The sequence below is a fragment of the Cololabis saira genome, chromosome 2, assembly GCF_033807715.1.
Source record: "Cololabis saira isolate AMF1-May2022 chromosome 2, fColSai1.1, whole genome shotgun sequence".
NCBI lineage: Eukaryota > Metazoa > Chordata > Actinopteri > Beloniformes > Belonidae > Cololabis > Cololabis saira.
Window position 1 is genome coordinate 29,059,323 of NC_084588.1, and position 19,552 is coordinate 29,078,874.

Here is a 19,552-nt window from a genome sequence, read left to right on the forward strand (position 1 = left end):
CATGATCAAAAGTGGCTCTCTGCTCTCTGCCAATCAAATCTCTCGTCACCCTGTGAAGCAGACGTTAAATAGATTTTTTCGGCTGTGTGCCGTGGGCAGCCTGCCAGTCTGACATGTGAACTTTCACATAACCAACGCACGGCCCCTCACTTCTCACTAGTCTTTCTTTTTTCAGTCCTCTTTTCCTCTTCTGTGGTTTTTTGCTCACCTTTCCTCTATTCCACTTTGTCAGTGTTTAAGCATTTCTTTCTGTCATCCTTTTCTGTCTCAGATCAACATTTACCCTCTTTCTATGATTTTTTCCCCCTCCTAACCCTTCGTTACTCTCCAGTGGTAAAGTTGCGCTGGTGCCAGGTGGAGATCAGAGCCCATTGCTAAATGGAGTGGCTGCATGAAGAGAATAGTCAGCCCCAAGAGCCTGGTTCACTACTGAATTATATATTTACTATCTGTTCCAAAACAGTCCTCACATAACTCAAGCACGTCCCCACAGGGTGACAGAGGCCAGCACAGGTTTCACTTTACACAAGTTAAGATATAGATTTTGTTGCCCCTTTCAAAACGGCAACCCTTTCTGCTGTCTTGGTCATTCAGATGACAAAACAAGCAGCTGCTTCTTCAATGTGCCATTCTTTGCATTCAAGATCACCTTCCCTACTTCTCATATTCCGATTAGTCAACAGTAGCAACTGCTGTGGAGCATTCCAGGGGCCATCTTCCTGGGTTTCAGCTGTTGAACGTGTCCCCCTGCACCCATGCAGCACAAAACTCCCATTGTGATCCTGGCTTACTGGCTGCACAGGAACCCCTTCATAGGAGGAAACGGGTGTCTCGGAGAGACAAATCACAGCCAGGGTCGCACAGAGCCTTGTTTGTCTGTACAAACTCACACACCCACACATTGGCTGTAGGTGTGCTCCGTTCACTGCATTTATAATGACTAGAATAAACATCACTGCCTCTGCAGTATACATTTGGGAAATAGTCATTCTTTTGTTCAAAGGGGGAAAAAAATAACAGGAGATCTTCACCTTTGCCATATGTGAAACAACTAGGTGATTAGATCAACAGCAGTTTATAATACCCGAACTGTTCTGTGCGACTGCACAGTTTTTGGAGGGGCACACAGAGGGTGCAGTGCTGACACGCAAGAAGCCAGAAGCCATTAATGCTACTATATTTGTCATTAGACCATGTAGGCTAGAAGTGGGAGATAACAGCCTTGTTTTGCGGTTGTAAGAAACATGAAGAGGGTCATATGCAGACAAACTGCACATGCTCAGGAGAGTGGAGGAGGGGCTGCTGAGGGAGTCAGAAATAGAAAGAACAGGGGCTATTCCACAACGGGATGTGGAGCAGAGCGAGGGCACATGTGTCCTGCTGTGTGTGTGTGTGTGTGTGTGTGTGTGTGTGTGTGTGTGTGTGTGTGTGTGTGTGTGTGTGTGTGTGTGCTGTAGAATTACACTGGGAGATTTGTATGCCAGCTAAGTAACACTGTCCTCGCAGTGGCATTCAGATCCCAAGCATTCTCCACACATAACTTGACAAAAGAACCGGTGTCATCTGACTGAGGATCAAAATAGTGTGAGTGTAACTCACACCCTGGGCACAGACAGACTCTGTGGCCCGCTAATGATTTCAGAGCACATTTTATGCTTGCACTGTAAGTCAGAGATCCGCCTTGACACAAACAAACATGACAACTTGCGTAGATGCAGCATATTAACATATTTGCATTGTTACCCCCCCCCCCCCCCCCATCTGAAACAGCAGGCATGAAAAACTTAAAACAAACTTTAATGAGCTGCTTCTTGAACAAAGAGACTATTTAATCAGCTGTGATGAAACACATGTTTGCTCCCACTCAAGGCTTTTTTTCCCCTTGTTCAATAATAATACATGCACAGGGAGGTGTGATGAAAATGTCAGAAGAAATTAATATAACTGTTTTTATTGCATTGCAAAGCCAGGGTCCCGATGATGATGATCATTTGCTGAATACCATTAGTCTTAATAGGAATCTACAGGGCAGTTATACACGATATGCGAGATGGTTTGAGTGTCAATTGCTTATCCGGAGGTCACTCAACGGGTTTATGTTAATATTTAAAAAATGAGATCACAGAGTTTTTGTCATTTGACTCATACTGTGCAATTACTTTACTTCCACAACACCATCTACTTCAGGGCTCATCTTCTCACTTCTTCTTTGTCCCATTATTTCTGGGTGGGTGACACTTTGCCCAACAAAGCCACTGCTGTAAGCCTGTTGTTTGCTTCCCCGTGGTGAACTGGACCAATGAGCTCAGTCTCTCATGAGAAGCAAATTTCTCCATCTTTGCCCAGCAGGTTGCAGTCCGTATGGCTCTGTATCCCACAGAAAGGCAACGGGCTGGCTGAAAAGAGAAATACAGCTTCTATTGTAGCTGAACTTGAACAACAGCACATTGAGACACTTAGCTGAGGGCAAATGAATGGTGACTTTCTAAAAAATGGAATGCTTAACCTTTATAATTGCTATGGCAACTTCACAATCTCTTCCTCCAAATGATGGAAAAAAACAGTGCAATCATTTTAATTATCAGATTTATTTAAGTAATGTATTAATAGTGTAAATCAATATATATATATATATATATATATATATATATATATATATATATATATATATATATATAATCACATATATATGTATGTATGTATGTATGTATATATACATACCGATCCTTCCTGGCATTGTACTTGTACAGTACAGTGCTCCTGAAATAAAGTTTCAATGTCTTTACCAGACACTTGGCTTCACTGCAAATTGTAATGCATCCATGTGAATCCTATTACTCTCTTTTTGTCCTTGTAGAGCTAGGCACCCATTAATTTACTAAATCACACTGAACTGCCATGATCATGATACTCCTCGTTTTCTTCACACATCTATTAATTTAACATAGATGAATTAAATGTGAATGTTTTCGAGCATTGATTAGCAGACAAGTTTATGTCTGACAGTTAAATTGCAGGGTGCCCCCCCCTCTCCCAACCCGCCCCAAATCTCCCCAATGCAAGGTACCCAGTAATTAAATTTTCTTGTAAAATTATTATAATTTATTACAGTGTGTGGACCGTAATGATTGCCAACATCAAATGGAAATTAGAAATTGAAATTGAGCCTACATATTTCTCCCTGCTGTGTTCATCCTCTCGTCCTCCGAAGCGCTGATCCCCTCATCAGCTGCAGCTTAGATTCCAGAAGTAATGTCCATTTTCTCTTTTTGATAAACCCAGCACACTCTATTAAGTTGAAGGGAAATGCAAATAATATAAAACAAAAATATGCTCCAGTCTATGTCAGGGCAACCTCCACTTCTTTTTGCTGTGTAAATGTCACATTCGGATTTCTTTAATATAATCTAAAGTAATACTTGTTTGTTTTTGTAATTATTTTATTTTCTTATTTAAGCTTGTTCAGGAGAATCCCTCTCCTGCCTGAAATGAAACAAAAGCAAAGGAGAGGAGAAGAAATCAAAACTTCATTTTGCTATCCAAGCATTTAATGGTCCTAGTTCTTAAAAGTGACCTTGTGGGGTAGAAAGCAAAGCAGCACAGCAGCTCCTTCCAGCTGCACACATGGCATCCATCGGGGGCACAATCACGCACAGTCCCAACACCTCAGGCTCGGACATATGTTGAGTTTTATTTCATTCTTCTGACATTAATCCTATTCACCAGCTGTTCAGCCAGCTGCCACTCTCCGGCTTAAGGGGAGATTGCAGTTTTGGGGGCTCTGAGTACTGGTTTATCTTGGCTCTTCATCCGCTCCTCAAAGTTCTGATTGGTTTTTTTGTTTCTTCCTTTTCTTTATCATCTTCCTTCTTCTAGGTTTCTCAGGATGTATACTTCCCTGCAGTCTACTTCTTTCCTAACCTATTTGCTTTTGTCTTTTCCCCTTTATAATTTCTTAAAATAAGAAGTCAGATATAAAGCTGCAAACTGGCCCTAGTTTTTTGGGAAAGTTCTTCCGTATGATGAATTTATGCACAGAATATTCATTATGAGCACAAATACTAAAGGCTTCACTTCCACAGCTGGTATTCCAGCACTTTTTGACATGCAGCAACATTATATATCCTTCAGCACCTCTTCTGCTTCTCTCAAGAAAGAAACCCTTTCATCCCATTGTCATCTAACGGCATTTCAGTGGGATTAGCCTGGACATGGCCTCAGTCTGTACAGTTATGATTATTGACATATTGGGCCTGACATATTTCACATTTATGTGCATTGTCTGGAAGCATACTCAAGTGTTCTCAATGTCATTTCTGCTGAAGTACGACTGGGCAGCCTGCGAGCGAGGGCCGCAATGAATTGATCATTGCTCACTGCTCACTTTAATAATTCAAGCCTGATTGCCACAGAGTGCCGCAGTAAAATGGATTGGGAGAGGTCACATGCTGCTCAGCTCAGGAGGTGAAACCTCTCGGGGATCCTTAATTCATATATGCTTGATAGACACGTGTCCTATTTAGAAAGGTCAGGGTCCTGTGTGTGTGTGGACGGTTCCTCAGAACGGACAGGTCAGCTCTGTGGAATTAACATGTTGGTCAGTGCAGATAAAGATGAGGGAAAGGGGAGAAGTTTCTTGTCACAGACACCACTGTGTTTGACTTTCTGAGGCGAGAGAGTCAATAAAGTTATCCGTACATTGCTTCCTTTTTCTTTACTCTAAATTGCACAATTTTGACTTATGGCTGTATGTGTCAAACTCTTTCAATTCACTGGATACAAATTTGAAGCCTGCGATAAGACAAACAGAAGGAAGAGAGTTCACATCACTGGTGGCAAATGTACCAAATATTAAGCGGGACGTAGCATTTAAAGTGCAAAATATTTTGTATTTAGCAGTTAATCCAATGTCATCCCTCACCAGAGCTTTTCGAAAGCCTCAAATGCCTGTTTCATGAAAAAGACCTTTGACTTATCAGAAAAAAAAGAAAAAAGAAAAAAAAATCTTCTTCTGACCTATTACTCATTTCAGAGACTAACAACTGACTTTGGCAGGGATATAAAAAAGGAGGGGGCAGTAGGAAGTAATGAAAAGAAGAAGGAAGGAAGCATTAGAGCAGAAGAGATGTGTTTTCTCTCAGATGAAACGCATCTCATCAAGGTTACCTACAGTGTATTTATAGCATCTGTTTACATGACCAAACAGGACTTTCTAAAGGTGACTAACAGAGATGTTCACCAAGTGGAATAATGATTAGTTGTCAGTTAAATAAAGCCCACCACAAGGTGCAGGTGTTCTTAAATGCACTGACACCGACACATGGAGCTGGACCTCTTTATTTATGCATACTAGTACCAGCAATTATATATTTAAAAAGCTGGATTTCTTTTTTTTAATACACCAGAGTCTTTTGGAAAGTGGCAGAGGTTATTACAACTGTTGACAATGAGGAAAGGTAATTGCCTGAAAATGAGCGACAACGCAGTGTTGTGTTCAGAATGTGTCTCTCACTTCCCCCCCAGTGCTCCTTCTTCAGAGTTTGCATTGTGCAGCATCACCCGGGTGTGTAACCTATTGCGTTCCGATTGCTCCCTTGCAATTAGTGCCCTTTTTGTCCTCACTTCAATAACAGCATGATTATGGAGACTTCAGGAGTATTTGCAGCATCCAACAGCTGTTGTCTCAGGGACTACCGGCTGAATGACAAAAACATGTTTTCTCTCTGGATTTCACTTCCCTGCCTGCCTCTTGTAATTATTATGTTTTATTTGGTTTGATGATGGGGTCTTGTTTTTAGTGTGCCTGTGATTAAGATATTCAAAGGACTCCTTGGAGTGTGTCACAGTCATTTTCTTTTTTATCAATCTCGACTTTTGATTTGTTTCCCATGCAGTGCAGAGTGGATGAGAAATTAGATGTTAACCTATCACTGTCTGACTGAGAGTTTGACAGTTGTATTTCTAAGAGAGTAATTATGTCTGAAAGCAGTATACTGTGCATAACACTGAATATGAGAATGACAGGGATTATGCAGCCTTTTTTCATGTAAAAAAAGTCAATTGAGTTCTTCCAGTGTGTCTTTTATCATACTTTTTTAAACTGAAAACAACTCAAGACCAGAAAAGTTGGAATGGTATAATTCAAAAGAAAGTCAGCTGCAGAAAGCAAGCTGTTTCAGTCCGGTTCCCGTACCCGGCTGCTGTGAGAAGAATGTTTTTTTTTTTTTTTTTTTTATCATTATTATTCTGCTGAAAAATGCACAGATGCTCCTTGAAAACATGAAGGCAGCACATGTCCCTCTAAAAGCTCTGTGTACCTTTCTGCAATTTACACCTTAACTGAGTTACACTTCTTACACACTTATCACAACAGTGTAAATGATCTTTGCCGAGGGTACTGATAGAGCCACAACACACTCTGGATCGGGCTATTTGTCTTTAGTTTGGAGCACACAGCAAAAGTATTTGAAATAATTTTTCCTAAGAGCACAATACGAGTTTCCACTGTGCAACGCAACAGTTCATCACAGTTGCTTTTGAACTCCCCAGCTAAGGTTCACACTCTTGCCCTTTATGCACAGAGATTCCTTGATAATGACTTTATTCCCTGTAGAGGGAGAAATATGAAAATCTGTACCGGTCTCTCTTTGAGGAACATTGTTTTTAGACATTTCAATGATTTTTCTCATGCATTTTTTGACAAAGTGGGGATTTTCTCTCATCTTTGTTGGACTGTGTGCAAAATGACTGTAGCTCTATACTAACAAATGAAACAAATGCTGGCGAGATGCACTAAGATAAAGCTCAAAGTTATGATGCTACAGTTATAACATATGTAATATTCACAAAGTTGTAATAATATAAATCAAATACCCTAACATCATGTAGGGGACTTCACATCTAACTAATATTTTAAAATCACATGCTCTTTAGTTTTATTTTTGAAGCTTGTAGATCCTCTTTAAAATACTGTAGAGGTTGCTTTAGCTGACTATAACTGGATATGTCAGTTTACAGAAAATGTACACTATTCAAGATGCTACTTGTTTAAACACAATCCTCCCCCTGTCCCATGTTCCTCTGCTCTCCATGTCACATTCCATTGTTAGCTGTCCGATCCTCTGCATCATAGGGAGCAAATTATTTATATGGCCAGTGTCAGCTGATCATTGATTTGGTAATTACACATTTCCCCCTGAGGCCGTGACAGCTGATAGTATACAAGGCCAATGGTAAAGGGGAAGTCTCTTAGTTTCTTACCCATGACTTATTGCTAAGTTGACTCTCTCGGATAGCCTTCTTTTCTCTGCCAACGGCTTTTAAACACAACAAACACTCAAACACAAGTATCATCTTTCTCCCGGGAGAACAGTGCACACAGAGAGGCTCAGAATGTGGTGGCAGGCAGTTGAAACGTTTTCATTGCTGACAACCCAGGGTAATAAAACACCCACTGCTGCATGCTGCAACAAACCATTTTTGTGCTTTGAGGTGGTCACGGTCTTCCGAAACACGATGGCGTGTTGTGTTGCATCAACAAATTTAGTAAACCTCTAAGAGATTGAAAATATTGATATATGAAAGTGAAGATGCCAAAGAAAGGCTGGGTTATTTACTCACTTTAATATACACATTGCACTTCATAATTCCGCGTTGGTCTTGGACAGTCATTTGAAAATTAGAGCATCGTGAATTTTTAAGATCAGCTTTATTACTGTCCACTCCAATTCCAAAGTGACAAGATTTGATTTGTTTGATACTGCGTTTATTTGTCAGTTGGTTGTACCGCTCTGTTATGTGAACTTTTCTGGAGCTTACTCCGATAGTTTACAGCATCAATAAAAACGTAAATTACCAAACAGCTTTACCCAAACTTCCCGTCTCATTCACAGACTTTTATAGCCAAGTAGTTTAAACACGAGGCTCAAAATTAGAACAATAAAAGTAATTTATTTTGCATTGTTAGCTGTTTCTGAAGAAAACACGCTAATGCAAGAGCGAGCAAACACTGGGTGGATACTGAGAATCACAGACAAAGAGCAGAAAGTGTTGCATTAATATTTTCTTTACTGCCAGGAAGTCAGTCAGTGTCAGTGTGGTTAGTCCTAATCTGCTTCTGAGTCTACTGTAGCTTCACTCCTGTGGTTTACACTGAACATGATATCCTGGCTGCCAGGTGCTGAAGGCTTTGTTGATGTTAAACATCATCTTAGGTACATTCCTTCGTTGAGATTTATGAATTAAAAAAAGGTTGTGTAATCTTGCCAGCTCATCTCATTTTAGGAGTGTCAGCTTCTGTGTTTGTTCACCCACGACATTGAGATCACAGAATTCCTGTATAAGAAAGCTGTATACACGAGATGTCAGCCCTGATAGGAAGCAGCATATTGAATTTCTCTTCAGTAGATCAGTGATGACTGGTCACTTTCTGCTGAGTGAATTTTGTAAACTCCAAAGAAAAAAAAAATAGGAAAAGAGCTCAGGGCATTTTTCCAGTTACACAGCACCAGCCCCAGAGAGGAGACAATGAGACCCAGACGGCTTAGTGGTCCAGAAGCCTTCCTCTCTCAATGGGAACACATCTTGGACACACAATCCAGTAGTTTTGTCTTGCATGTTGCTATCTGTCCTAGCGGCAGAGTGGAGGAGGTTCTGTGCCAGGCGAAGGTCCGTAGGGAGCTCTGGAATCGGTGGGGCTGGAGGAAGTTGGTCCGGGTCCAGTGGGGCGATCTGGGCTTGGTGACAAGCCAAGCTGTCTACTGCAGGGACGCTGGGAAAATGTAAATAAAAGCCTGATAAGGGCTATTGTTTTCATTCCATTCTCATCCCAGCTGAATGGCTTGCTCCCCAGCCACAGAGCATTTTATCTCGAGACAGGGAGGGAAAAAAAATGGAAGGGGTGGGGGTGTTAGAGATTTAATAGCCCCCTTAGGAAAATAAAAATAAACTCACTGGTCCATTCTCTTGTTTAAGCTAATTCCCCAGAATATGATGTCCTAGTTGGAAAGGACAAGGGTGGCAAAGTTTACACTAAAAAACTTCAGAAGTTCTTTACTAGCTGTCACACATAATCACATTAGCTTGCTTTTGTAAATTTACGAAAATCAAGAGTCAAGTGTGAATATTCTACCACAAACGATGTCTTGTTTTATTTGCAAAAAAGTATGTATCAGTTTTCAACGTTTTCTGTCACAACCCAGCAGTTATTAGTATGTTGATACTAACCAGTGTTTCCATTGGCATCTTTAATTTCTCCCGAGAAAAGAGACGTGCATTTTAAAATCCGAAATAGCATTCCTCCTATTAATCTGAATTCTTGAAGAACATGGGCTGTGGACGGGTGCTTTGAAAAAAGCCAGACATCTGACCTCGTTTACTGTTTTCCTCCATCACGCCTGCGCAAAAGACACTCTGCTTTCACCAAACCCATTTTTGGTTGCCTGCTCTGTCCACACTGTTCGAATGCTGAAAGGTGTTTGAGAGTTATTTTATAGGCTAATCCAGGTCATCATTCACTTCTCCCAGGTGGAAGCTCAGGGAGGACAGCCGCGCATTCCAGCTGTAGTCTCTCATGCTGGAGGACTTGGCAGGTCATGTCTGGCCCAACGGACGGGATGGAGAAGTGAGGGAGCGGCGGTTCTCCTGGGAGGGAGGTGGAAGGGAGGGAGGACCGGAGTAGAATGGAAGCTGGCACCGCATTATCTCCAACTGTTGGTGCATTCCTTAATGATCAAGTGCTGGTGCAGCATCTGTTATGAAAGTGTGCATGCATGTGTTGGAGAGGAGGGGCATTTGTGTGTGTGTGTGTAACCACATTTTTTAATGTTGGGTTTAATTAATCTTTACTGAAACATGAAAAAAAGACTTTCTTTGTTTTTCGGGGGGAAAGATCAAGCACTTGCGTTACTTTGTGTTAGGATTATTATTTGAAGGGAGTTTGTTGTTCCAGGAGAGGAAGCTGTGTCGCCCAGGGGTGAGAGGCAGGGAAGAAGAGCTGAGCTTTGCTACTCCCTGTGCCCTTAACCCCTGTTTTAAGATCTGTGATCTCTGTGCCACGCAGGGAGTTAACACACACCGACACACAAGCAGAAAACATAGCCTTTTCTCCCTCCCTCCCTTCGGGTCAAGGGGACAAACTGTGAGTTGGGAATTGGAAAGTCAATAAAGCAGAAGTAATGTTATAATGACCCTGAGCTGAAGAAGTCCTGTCGACCCCCATCACACTGGAGGAAGTGGACAATCAAACAAAATGGTGACTCTGCTTGATCTCCCTGAAAGCCATCCTTGAACAAGGCCACAAGAACTACTGACCCCCTGTTACTCCCTGTTCCTCTGATGTCCGTGTGTTTGTCAGAGAGAGCCATGGTGTTTGGTTTGTGGAAGCCAGCAGGAGATGTAACAGGCGGATAAAAGGAAACAACACTTGTATACATCCTCATTTGTATAAATCTCCTCTGTGTTTGATGTCAAGCTTGATAATGGTGAAACTGGAAGAGTTCAGAACGATGCACACGGCAAACTCTTCCTAATCTTTCCCCTTTCTGTTCAACATTTTGTGCTGCTCACTTCAAGCTGTAAAGCAAGACCTCAATTGCACAAAATGAGAGAATCTCCTATTTGGTGATATTTGAAAAGCCTTGTTTGAATTGGAAGAATGGAACTCCATCAATAAACCCCTGTGTGTGGTTGACAATTTATCTTGGTGCACTAGGTGGTTGTAATATTTGGTTGCCTGTTGTTGTTTGAGAAGATGTGTGATAAAGCTAGGGACAGTCAGGGACTGAATGCTGCATGCCTGCTCTGAATCAGGCTGTGGTTCACACTGGAGACAGTTTGTAGAAGGAGGGGTTCAAGGTGGAGGGTTGGAGGCTTGCTTGAGCGGCTGGTATTTGATGGGAACAGGCTGAACCCTGTGCAGTCTAGAGATGGTGGTGGAGGCCTGGGTCAGCCAGCCCAGTATGTTCTTTATCAGCCACACCAGCGACAGCATGGCAGATTGCAGCCATTCCTCCTCTGATTCATTGTCTGCTGGACAAATGTTAATTGTTTTCATCATTGGCAGCTATGTGAACGTTTGGAAGTACCCAGGTTCACTCCTTGCCTCCCACTTAATGTGCGTCTCTGCCTCTATGTTATCCCCACAATACTGCCTTTACTCCTCACTCCACCCTTGGCTCATCTCTCAACTGTCAGGCAGTCTCATTTAATAGTCGCCATCAAATAAAATACATCTCTTTCATCTGATACACATGACATTTACAGAGTCGTAAAAAGAGTATCAATTTTTCGATATATGATAATATATAAGGAAAAGCATAATGTAAGGGAAATCTAAATGCCCTTTTGTATTTTTCTTTTTCAGAGTCCTCGTGCATGGAGAAACTTCTTTCTAAAGACTGGAAAGAGAAAATGGAGAGGCTCAACACCAGTGAGTTGCTGGCAGAAATAAAAGGTAGGAATACAAGGACCAGCAAGCAGATTTACCACACAAAAACACACCGAGCAATCAAGATCCTCATTCCTATTACACTAATGTAATATTTATTTATTTTGATATCAGAAAATACCTTGTACTATGAAATAAAACAAAGGTCTTTGGCTGCCTCCTTATTCATCCCTCGTCTCCCTTATCTTTTGTTGGAATGCCCAACTCTGTCCAAAGAGCCTTTCTTCAAAATTCCAGCCCATTTAGGTCCAGCCCATTAAAATTCATTCTGAGCCGCTGTGTGCTGGTCAGTGCTTTATTGTTGTCCCGTCAGATGGCCCTGAGCTTTGTTACTCTGCTCTGGCACATGCAGAGCCTTCATGCTGCTCTCGCAATTGTTGAACCAAAAAGTGCGTGTGATGTAAACAGAGCACAGCTTAGCTGAAAGGAGAGAAGACGGTGCAGAGATCTCCACGGTGAGCTCACGTTTGAGTGGAATATCTCGACTCTGACAGCTAACACCCTGCACAGTGTATCAAGCACACCGCGGCAAAGTGCAACTCAGCACTCCCACAAAATCCATGTTTACGACAGAGTGAAGGTAGGCTGAGGATGGGCAGGGCTACGGCTTAGAACTTAGCACCGACTGTTACTGAAAGCGGGTGTGTTTAAGCACAATACCAGCTGGCTGATAACACCAGGCCACTGGCTCCTGCACGCAACCACCGAAAAAAAACCCAACTCTTCATTACAGACCTTTTTTTTCTGTGTTGTTTTAATTCTTTGGAAACCACAGAGACAATTGTTTCTGTGCTTAGTCAATATTAAACTATGAAGGTGATACTAAGCATATTAGGTTTTTACTTTCACTCCATTTTATTAACTCAATCAAAATATTTCTGTGGACTTACAAAGCAGTACATCCACACCAATGGGACCTTTTTCCCCCTTTTTTAATCTCCTGAAGGGCTTGATTTGGTGTCCATCCTTAAAGACACAGGAGCAAAAACTGAGAAATTCAGACAGAAGCTTAAGAGAGGAGCTGCAGCTATGTATCCCATGAGAAAATTAATGTTTTCATTGTCAAAGCATCTAAAAACATTTTCTCATGGACCCACAAAACTGTTTTAAAAACACAAATATTTAAATGACCGCAATAGACTTCAGAAACCTAAAAGTTTGATTTTATCAATTGTTATTTTTCTTTCATAAAATATGGTTCATTTCTACAGCTCTCTATAGTCATAGGAAAAGCAGCCATGAATGTTCTGATAAGTAGATTAATTGAAAAAAAATCTTTATGAACAGAAGGATATATCATTTCTTGGAAAACCTGATTCAGTGTATCTGTCCTGGTGTAGCATGTGTCAGCATAGATCAAAGTGCAGAAGGGAAAATGTATAAAATTATTTAGCCTTTTGAAATCTGCCTGGTTAAATTACAGGCAAGGCATTTCTGCTGTTTGATGAATGGAAATGGGAAGGTTAGTTGGTGGTCTGTAAACAGGTAGGGAGGCTGATAATAAACACTATGGCCTCTGTGTGTTGATAAGTTATGGAGACAGCCTATACGCCACAGTTACAAATATAAATGCTTCTTCTATCACAGGGGCAGCCTTAGATTTTTAATTAGCATGCCATTTCATATGACTGTAGATATTTCAAAGGGCTGCTTTGTGCTCACCCTTACAAATGTCTCTCTCTCTACGTTTGATGTCTGTCTGATGTAAATACAGGCAATTAAAAAGAATCCCACGGTTGGAGATGCACAAGGTCTACCTAATTAAAACACAAACAAAGGTACCAAGAAGAAAACACCTTATGATTATGATCTAAAGTGTTATGATGAGTCAGAGGTGCCATTAATTGTTATGTTAAAATGAGTACAAAAGGCAAACATACCTGTCGGTTTCAAATGAATGATAGGTAGTAGAAAATAGAGGCTGACATGCAGGTAAATTGAACATTATCTTCCGGCAGAGCGGCCTTGGATATTACATGCAGATCACCCACTGATTCATCAAGCATTGCACTGAGAACCTATTGACACTGTTCTGTTTAACCCTCGAAAGCCAAGTAATTGTGTTATCACAGAGGCGAGTTGTTGAATGGAACTGGTCCGTAAATGATTTTTATTCTAATTCCTCAACAAACAAAAAAAAATACATAAAATAAAAATCGATTGGTGTGACAGAATCCACCCTGGAGGCTTAACCAATGAAAAGAGAGACATTCTTTTACTGCACTTGTGTTCAAACATGCCCTAAATACTTTATCCTGTCGAAGTGAACATGCACATTTGGTAAACAAACAGAACAAAACAATCGTATCAACAACATCAGAGATTGGCTTTTCAAGGTCTGCTAACCCAACTATTTACCTCTCACGGACTATGCATCTATAATTACAGCTGTCGTGTGGGTTGATGGCAGCATTATTTGCCTGTTTATAGACTAAAATACCTGTTTCTTTTTTACATTTTCTAACATCTTAGACTAAGTAAAAAAGAAAAAAACAGTGATTCACTAGATGCTACAAGTGTGCTTCGAGCCAGACAAGTAGGATGGAAGTAGAATGGTGTATTTAAGGGTTAATGACTTCAAATCTCTTTCTGCCTCTTCTTGGATGCTGTTAAGGCTTAGTATCTGCGAGGGCAGGCGGAAAGGAGAGTTTGTGAGGGAGCATTAGAGGCAGATTTCTTTTCACTCGTCAATTCCAGAGCTAACTGTTTGTTTTCATACCTGAGTTTAGCTGTCAATCTGTAGGGACGATGAAATCTCGTGAACAAAACCACAGAGCAAGACAAGGAGGCCAGCTGGAAGCGCTCCAAACCATACAAAGTAGCAGATAACAGGAGGTGAGGTGGAAGGAGTGAGGAGTGCAACAGAAACAACTAGACTTAGAAGGACTTCAGATGGGAATCCTGTGGAGCCATAATTATCAATAAAAAGTACACATAATAAACATGTAATAATGATGGTAATAGTACACAATGTCCAACAGCAGGAGACAGTGCACTACTTTTTCCCCTGGTGCATGTTTTCTCTGTGCAGGGTCTGTTAGCTTCATAATCCACAGAGATGTTTAAGTTTCCCCACTGTGTGGCAGTTTACTGGTCACCCGTTGGGGCAGAAAAACACGGACAAACAAACACACACATACAAACACACTCTCTCTCTCTCTCTCTCTCTCTCTCTCTCATACACACATACACACACAAACACACACATTCTATTGAAGCAGTTACTCAAGCTAGAGGAAAATATGTTACTAAATTGGAACACAAGCTGTATTCATTCTCTTGGAATTTGCTAAGAAAAAAAAAGATAGAAAGAAAAAAAAATCTTAACACTGCACCCTAGCATTGAAATGGCAGCTTAAATTCTGAAGCAGAAAAATCAGGGCTCTTGCACCGCCACAATCAATTTGAGAATGGTGTCTCTGCGACGGTGGCCGGGTGCACACAGACAGCCCTGTGGCAGGCAGATAAGTGGAAGCTGTTTAGGAGGAGAACAGAGGGCAGGACGGGGTGGCAGCTGACACTGATTAGATGCTGGCCCTACCTGTGCTGGCCACACTCTTGCACAGACAGAAAGGAGTCCACTGTATGAACACAGAGCCTATATTGTTGAGTTGTACGCATTAGCTTCAAAACATGTTTATTCACTTTAAAATCTAACTTATTTCTTAATGGGTTCCTTGAGGTGGCGTTTGGATGCAGAAGACAGTTACGTAGCTTCAGAAATGTAGCTACATATATACACACGCACGCACGCACGCACGCACGCATGCACACACACACACACACATACATATATATATATACATACATTCATATAACATATATGGATAATGCATAGTAAATTCCAGATGGCTCCAGTGTTTTGACTACACAGTGTACGATGTTTATTATCTCTACTCAAGCATATAAAGCGTTCACACAAATGGTCCAAAACAGTATCTGTCCTGTTGGTCCAGCCAAAATTGCCTCGGTTAGCATTTTCTCCACAACACTTCAGTCAACTGTTTGCCCTGTGCACTCAGGTGAAATATGAGCCACAGTAAATCATTATTCCTCAGGCCACATTTGCCAGATGAATGCGTGTGAGTGTTGGACTGTGTGTTTTTCTCCTCTAATGAATTGAAGAATTTAGCTTGTGGCAGTGCAGGTAAAAAAGGTAGTGCTGTGTTCCTGTGTGTATTTTTTTTTTGTGTACATGTGCAACATGAACTAAAAACTTTCTGGGTTTTGAAATGTATTCCAGTGGCTCGCCGCCGTTGGTTCACCCCAAGACGATTAACAGTGTCGAATACATTTCACGCAAGCCAGTCAATTCTCTTTTCATTTGAAGGAAATGCTAAGCATTTACGGTGCTAACAAAGATGCACTTATTTGTGAAAGGACCCTCCAACATATTCATCAGTTTTTATGCAGCAAAGCAAATACTGTTTTCATAACTGTGTAAACTGAACAAGCTGTCCTAAGTGTGTGCTACTGATGTAAATGACGACAAAAATATTATTCAGATATGACCATAAATGGGAGAAACCGATCACAGTTTTATAGGCAACATCAAAATTTCTTTTTAATTGGCCAAGAGAGGTTTTCAGTGCTCTTTTTATTGACACTGTCACAATTCAGTCCAGTGCAACATCCAACATGGACTGATATTTTTCAAAAGTGTTCTTATTTTAAAACATTTATCTTTGCTTCCCAGTTTCCAAAGAAAAAGTGTGAATAACACACTACATTGTTTTGCACAGGGTATTTCTTTACCTTATGAACTTCTTCTCATACGTGGAGTCACCTAAGCTGGGAGAAATGTGTAGCGCTTCTAACAAGGAGGGGGTCCCAGGGCAGACCTGGGACATGCTGGAGATATTTTTACTCCCAGCTAGATTGGAAATGTGCTGCCCCTAAAGAAGTCCTATAATTAATACCCGGAAAATATTCGGCCCTCCTTTTTCATATAGTTTAAATCTACTCATCTAAAGTCTCCATTGCCAATAAACTGCTATGAATGCAGTCTAATCCTTTAAATGCTTTGCTTATTTATTGTGGATAAGATGGAGTTTGAATTATTCTTTTTTTTTTGAATAGTTGAATAGTTTTTTGAACTTTTATCTAATAACCGTATAATACTATATGTTATTTCACTCTATTATATCATTTTCTTTATGTGTTTTGAGGGTTGTAACAAATGAAAGAAAATGTAACTAAGAAAATGAAGCAGCAGAGGTTTTCTCAGTTTCTCAGGAACTAATTGTCCATTACAAAAGTTCTTATTGTGAGTTTTATTAAATAAAGAGCCATTGTAAGTTACACCACGCTATAATAGTTAGAGGTGGGTATGATATTAAAATGACCTGGACACAACAAGAGAGTCCAACACAGTCTTACTGCTGTTTGTGCAGCTAGCATCGCTGCATATGACTTTTTCTATTTACACTGAAGTAAAATAAGCATTGATTGGAAATCCATCTTAATGCAGTCTATTACATTTCCTGAAAAAAATAATTTTATCTGGTTTTAAAAAAAAGAGGAAAATGTTGCAATAAGGGGCTGGAATGTGAGATCGTGGAATTGCATTGATCTATCGACTAGAAGATCCACATTAATTATATCAATTATATTTCATTTTAGACTTCACATTTTTCTCATTGTATATTCCATTTCAGTCACTATTACACCCTGTGGAGTTATGTGTTCAGGTTTAATTTTTTGAAAAGCTATAAGTATATTAGTTTAAAGTTCTGACATGCCTTAAAATAGACCCTTATTATTGTATCTGCTACATGTTAGAACAATCTTTTTCTGAGCCTGCCGGTCAACAAGCCCGTTTCCCTTTGCAAAGACACACATTTGGTGCTATCACAAAACAAACTCTGACTTACATTTCTTTTAAAGCCTTGAACAGAATACTTGTTAATCTGCACACTTCATCATCGTGGTGAACACACCTCTGTTGCTTCTCCAGAAGCCCAGCTGTTCTGCTTTAGGGGGATCTTCACATCTTCATGATGCTCAACAATCTCACTTGCCACCATGAATTCACTCCTAACAGAAGTCATTCTAATGTTACAATGTCAGAGTGTAGAGTGTAATGTGAGGTGAGGTTTAATGATAAGATGCCTTTAACAGACTGACAACTGCACAGGTGTTCTTAGACTTTGAGAATATGTGCACTGGTGTCAGTTTCCCATTTTTACTCTTTAGTGCTAGAAATCTGGATTAAACTCAGACAAAGTGCTGGCATTATTGATACACAGCAACAAAGGCGACAATCTGAAAGATTGGAAAGATCGTTTGATCAAACCAAGGAAAAGCAAGCACTTTCTGCTGTTTTCATCAGTTGTATAGGTAAGTCCCATGAATAAATGCTTTTTGAAAAGAATGAGATAACATCTAACTCCTAATTCACTTTCAAGGATTTACAGAGAGTAAGCCCATGCTTTGATCATAGTTTGCCAGGCTTTTGTGTGAGAGGAACCTTGAAAACTGTGCATTCTCTGCATATATTTAAGGGCACAGGGGTCACACTTTTCATCATAACGTAAAAGCAAAATAAATAGAATGGCATGAGACAACTTTTGTTTTCATATAATTATCTTTGCTGTTGGGTTTCCTACCTTGAATACACACATGATTGCCCATGGTGCCAGAATCTGTGGTTAGTCTCTAAATTGTGGAATAAAAGAATGATATATCCAGCAACTGATAGGAGAGAAAGAAAAAAGTTTTGTGTTGAAACTTTTTCTTTCTTTTTTTCCCCAGTGTTAATTTAAGGGTCAATGCCATTCCCTGTGGAATAACTTGCTCAGGTCGAGCATCTCTCTTGTCTTTGATGAATTGCCATGTTCAGTGTCAGGGATATATAGTTAAGTGCCAAAGCTTTCATATTAGCATAATTATACAGCCGAGTGGCGCTTTCTCTATCATCAAAATATTAGTCTTCATCAGCGTTCACCATGACCTGCAGAATCACCACAGGTGAAGTTGTACCTTTGTTAATAACCTCTCCACATGCCAATCAGAAAAAAAATAATTCTCAAATACATAAATAAATGAAAGGATTTAAGATACCAGGAATATAAGTTTAAGTTATTTCAAACATTTTCAGAAGATCTCTCATGAGCAAGCCCAACGTGTTTGTAATGTCACATAGGAAAGCTTAAAAAGTGCGAGTAATTGCTGCCAGAGGATGACGTGCCTGTGAGTCACTGCTTCTGCTTGTTAATGGGGTTTTATTGGCAAGATTAACAGCTTTTATATCATAGCAGAGGCAGCAAGCCAGGTAGAACAGCTGTTGCTCATATTGTCTAGGTTGTATGACATGGAGACACATTAACACTGTATTCATGGAAAAATATATGGCCTTGTAGCAAATGTGCAAAGTTAAAAGCAAAAAAGATACATTAAAGCTCTTGTTAATTTAGGTTATATGCCAGTTTAAACCCTTGGGATGAAAATCTTTTAATAATAGATACAATTATAGATACAAACGTAAATTTGATGCAGAAGGGCTTCTCTATTATATTTGTGTGAAAGCAGTAGTTTTCTTTTCATTTTCTTTTTTAAGAAGTGTTTTAGCAATGAAAAAAATCCCTCTATTTGAACACTAAAGAAGGTCCCGACAGATGCAGTTCGCTGCAACTCAATTGGCCTCTTTGTGTTTTCTACAGAAAGAATGGACAAAGGGTCAGGTCGCTGCAGACTTTATGCACATGCATTTACCCAGACTTGTACCTTGACCATCGATTGAAACAGGGCTCGACACATCTGTACACACGTGTCTGCATTCACACGCACTTTGTGAGAGGGAAAGAGGGAAAAAGGCAAGAGAGCCTTAGCACGCATGGCATTCAAGCTATGTGCGTTCTGTGTGTGGATACAGCTTGGTACAATCACAGCATTTAGACTAATCCTAATTTATTTAGGATGGGTTTGCAGCATATGGAGCATCTACAATAGCTGACTGATAGACAGACAAAGAAATTCCAGTCCTCTGGCGGTAAAAAACCCAATTCAGGGCTGGTCATAATGGCTTAGTTGTCTTAACCAAAGGAAGGGGAGAGAATAGGGTGCCTTGTGATTTTCCTCCTTTTCACCCTCACCCTCCCTCGCTTT

General features: G+C 40.4%; 1 protein-coding gene across 6 annotated transcripts in view; it reads left to right on the plus strand.

Moving 5' to 3' along the window:
• Nucleotides 1–19,552, plus strand: part of sox6 (SRY-box transcription factor 6) — a 131,954-nt gene that overhangs the window by 54,517 nt on the left and 57,885 nt on the right. For all 6 annotated transcript variants that reach the window (XM_061742788.1, XM_061742784.1, XM_061742786.1 and 3 more), the window contains one exon: nucleotides 11,363–11,452. In XM_061742788.1, the coding sequence (XP_061598772.1) occupies nucleotides 11,363–11,452 (90 nt within the window). The remainder of the gene's footprint in view (nucleotides 1–11,362; nucleotides 11,453–19,552) is intronic.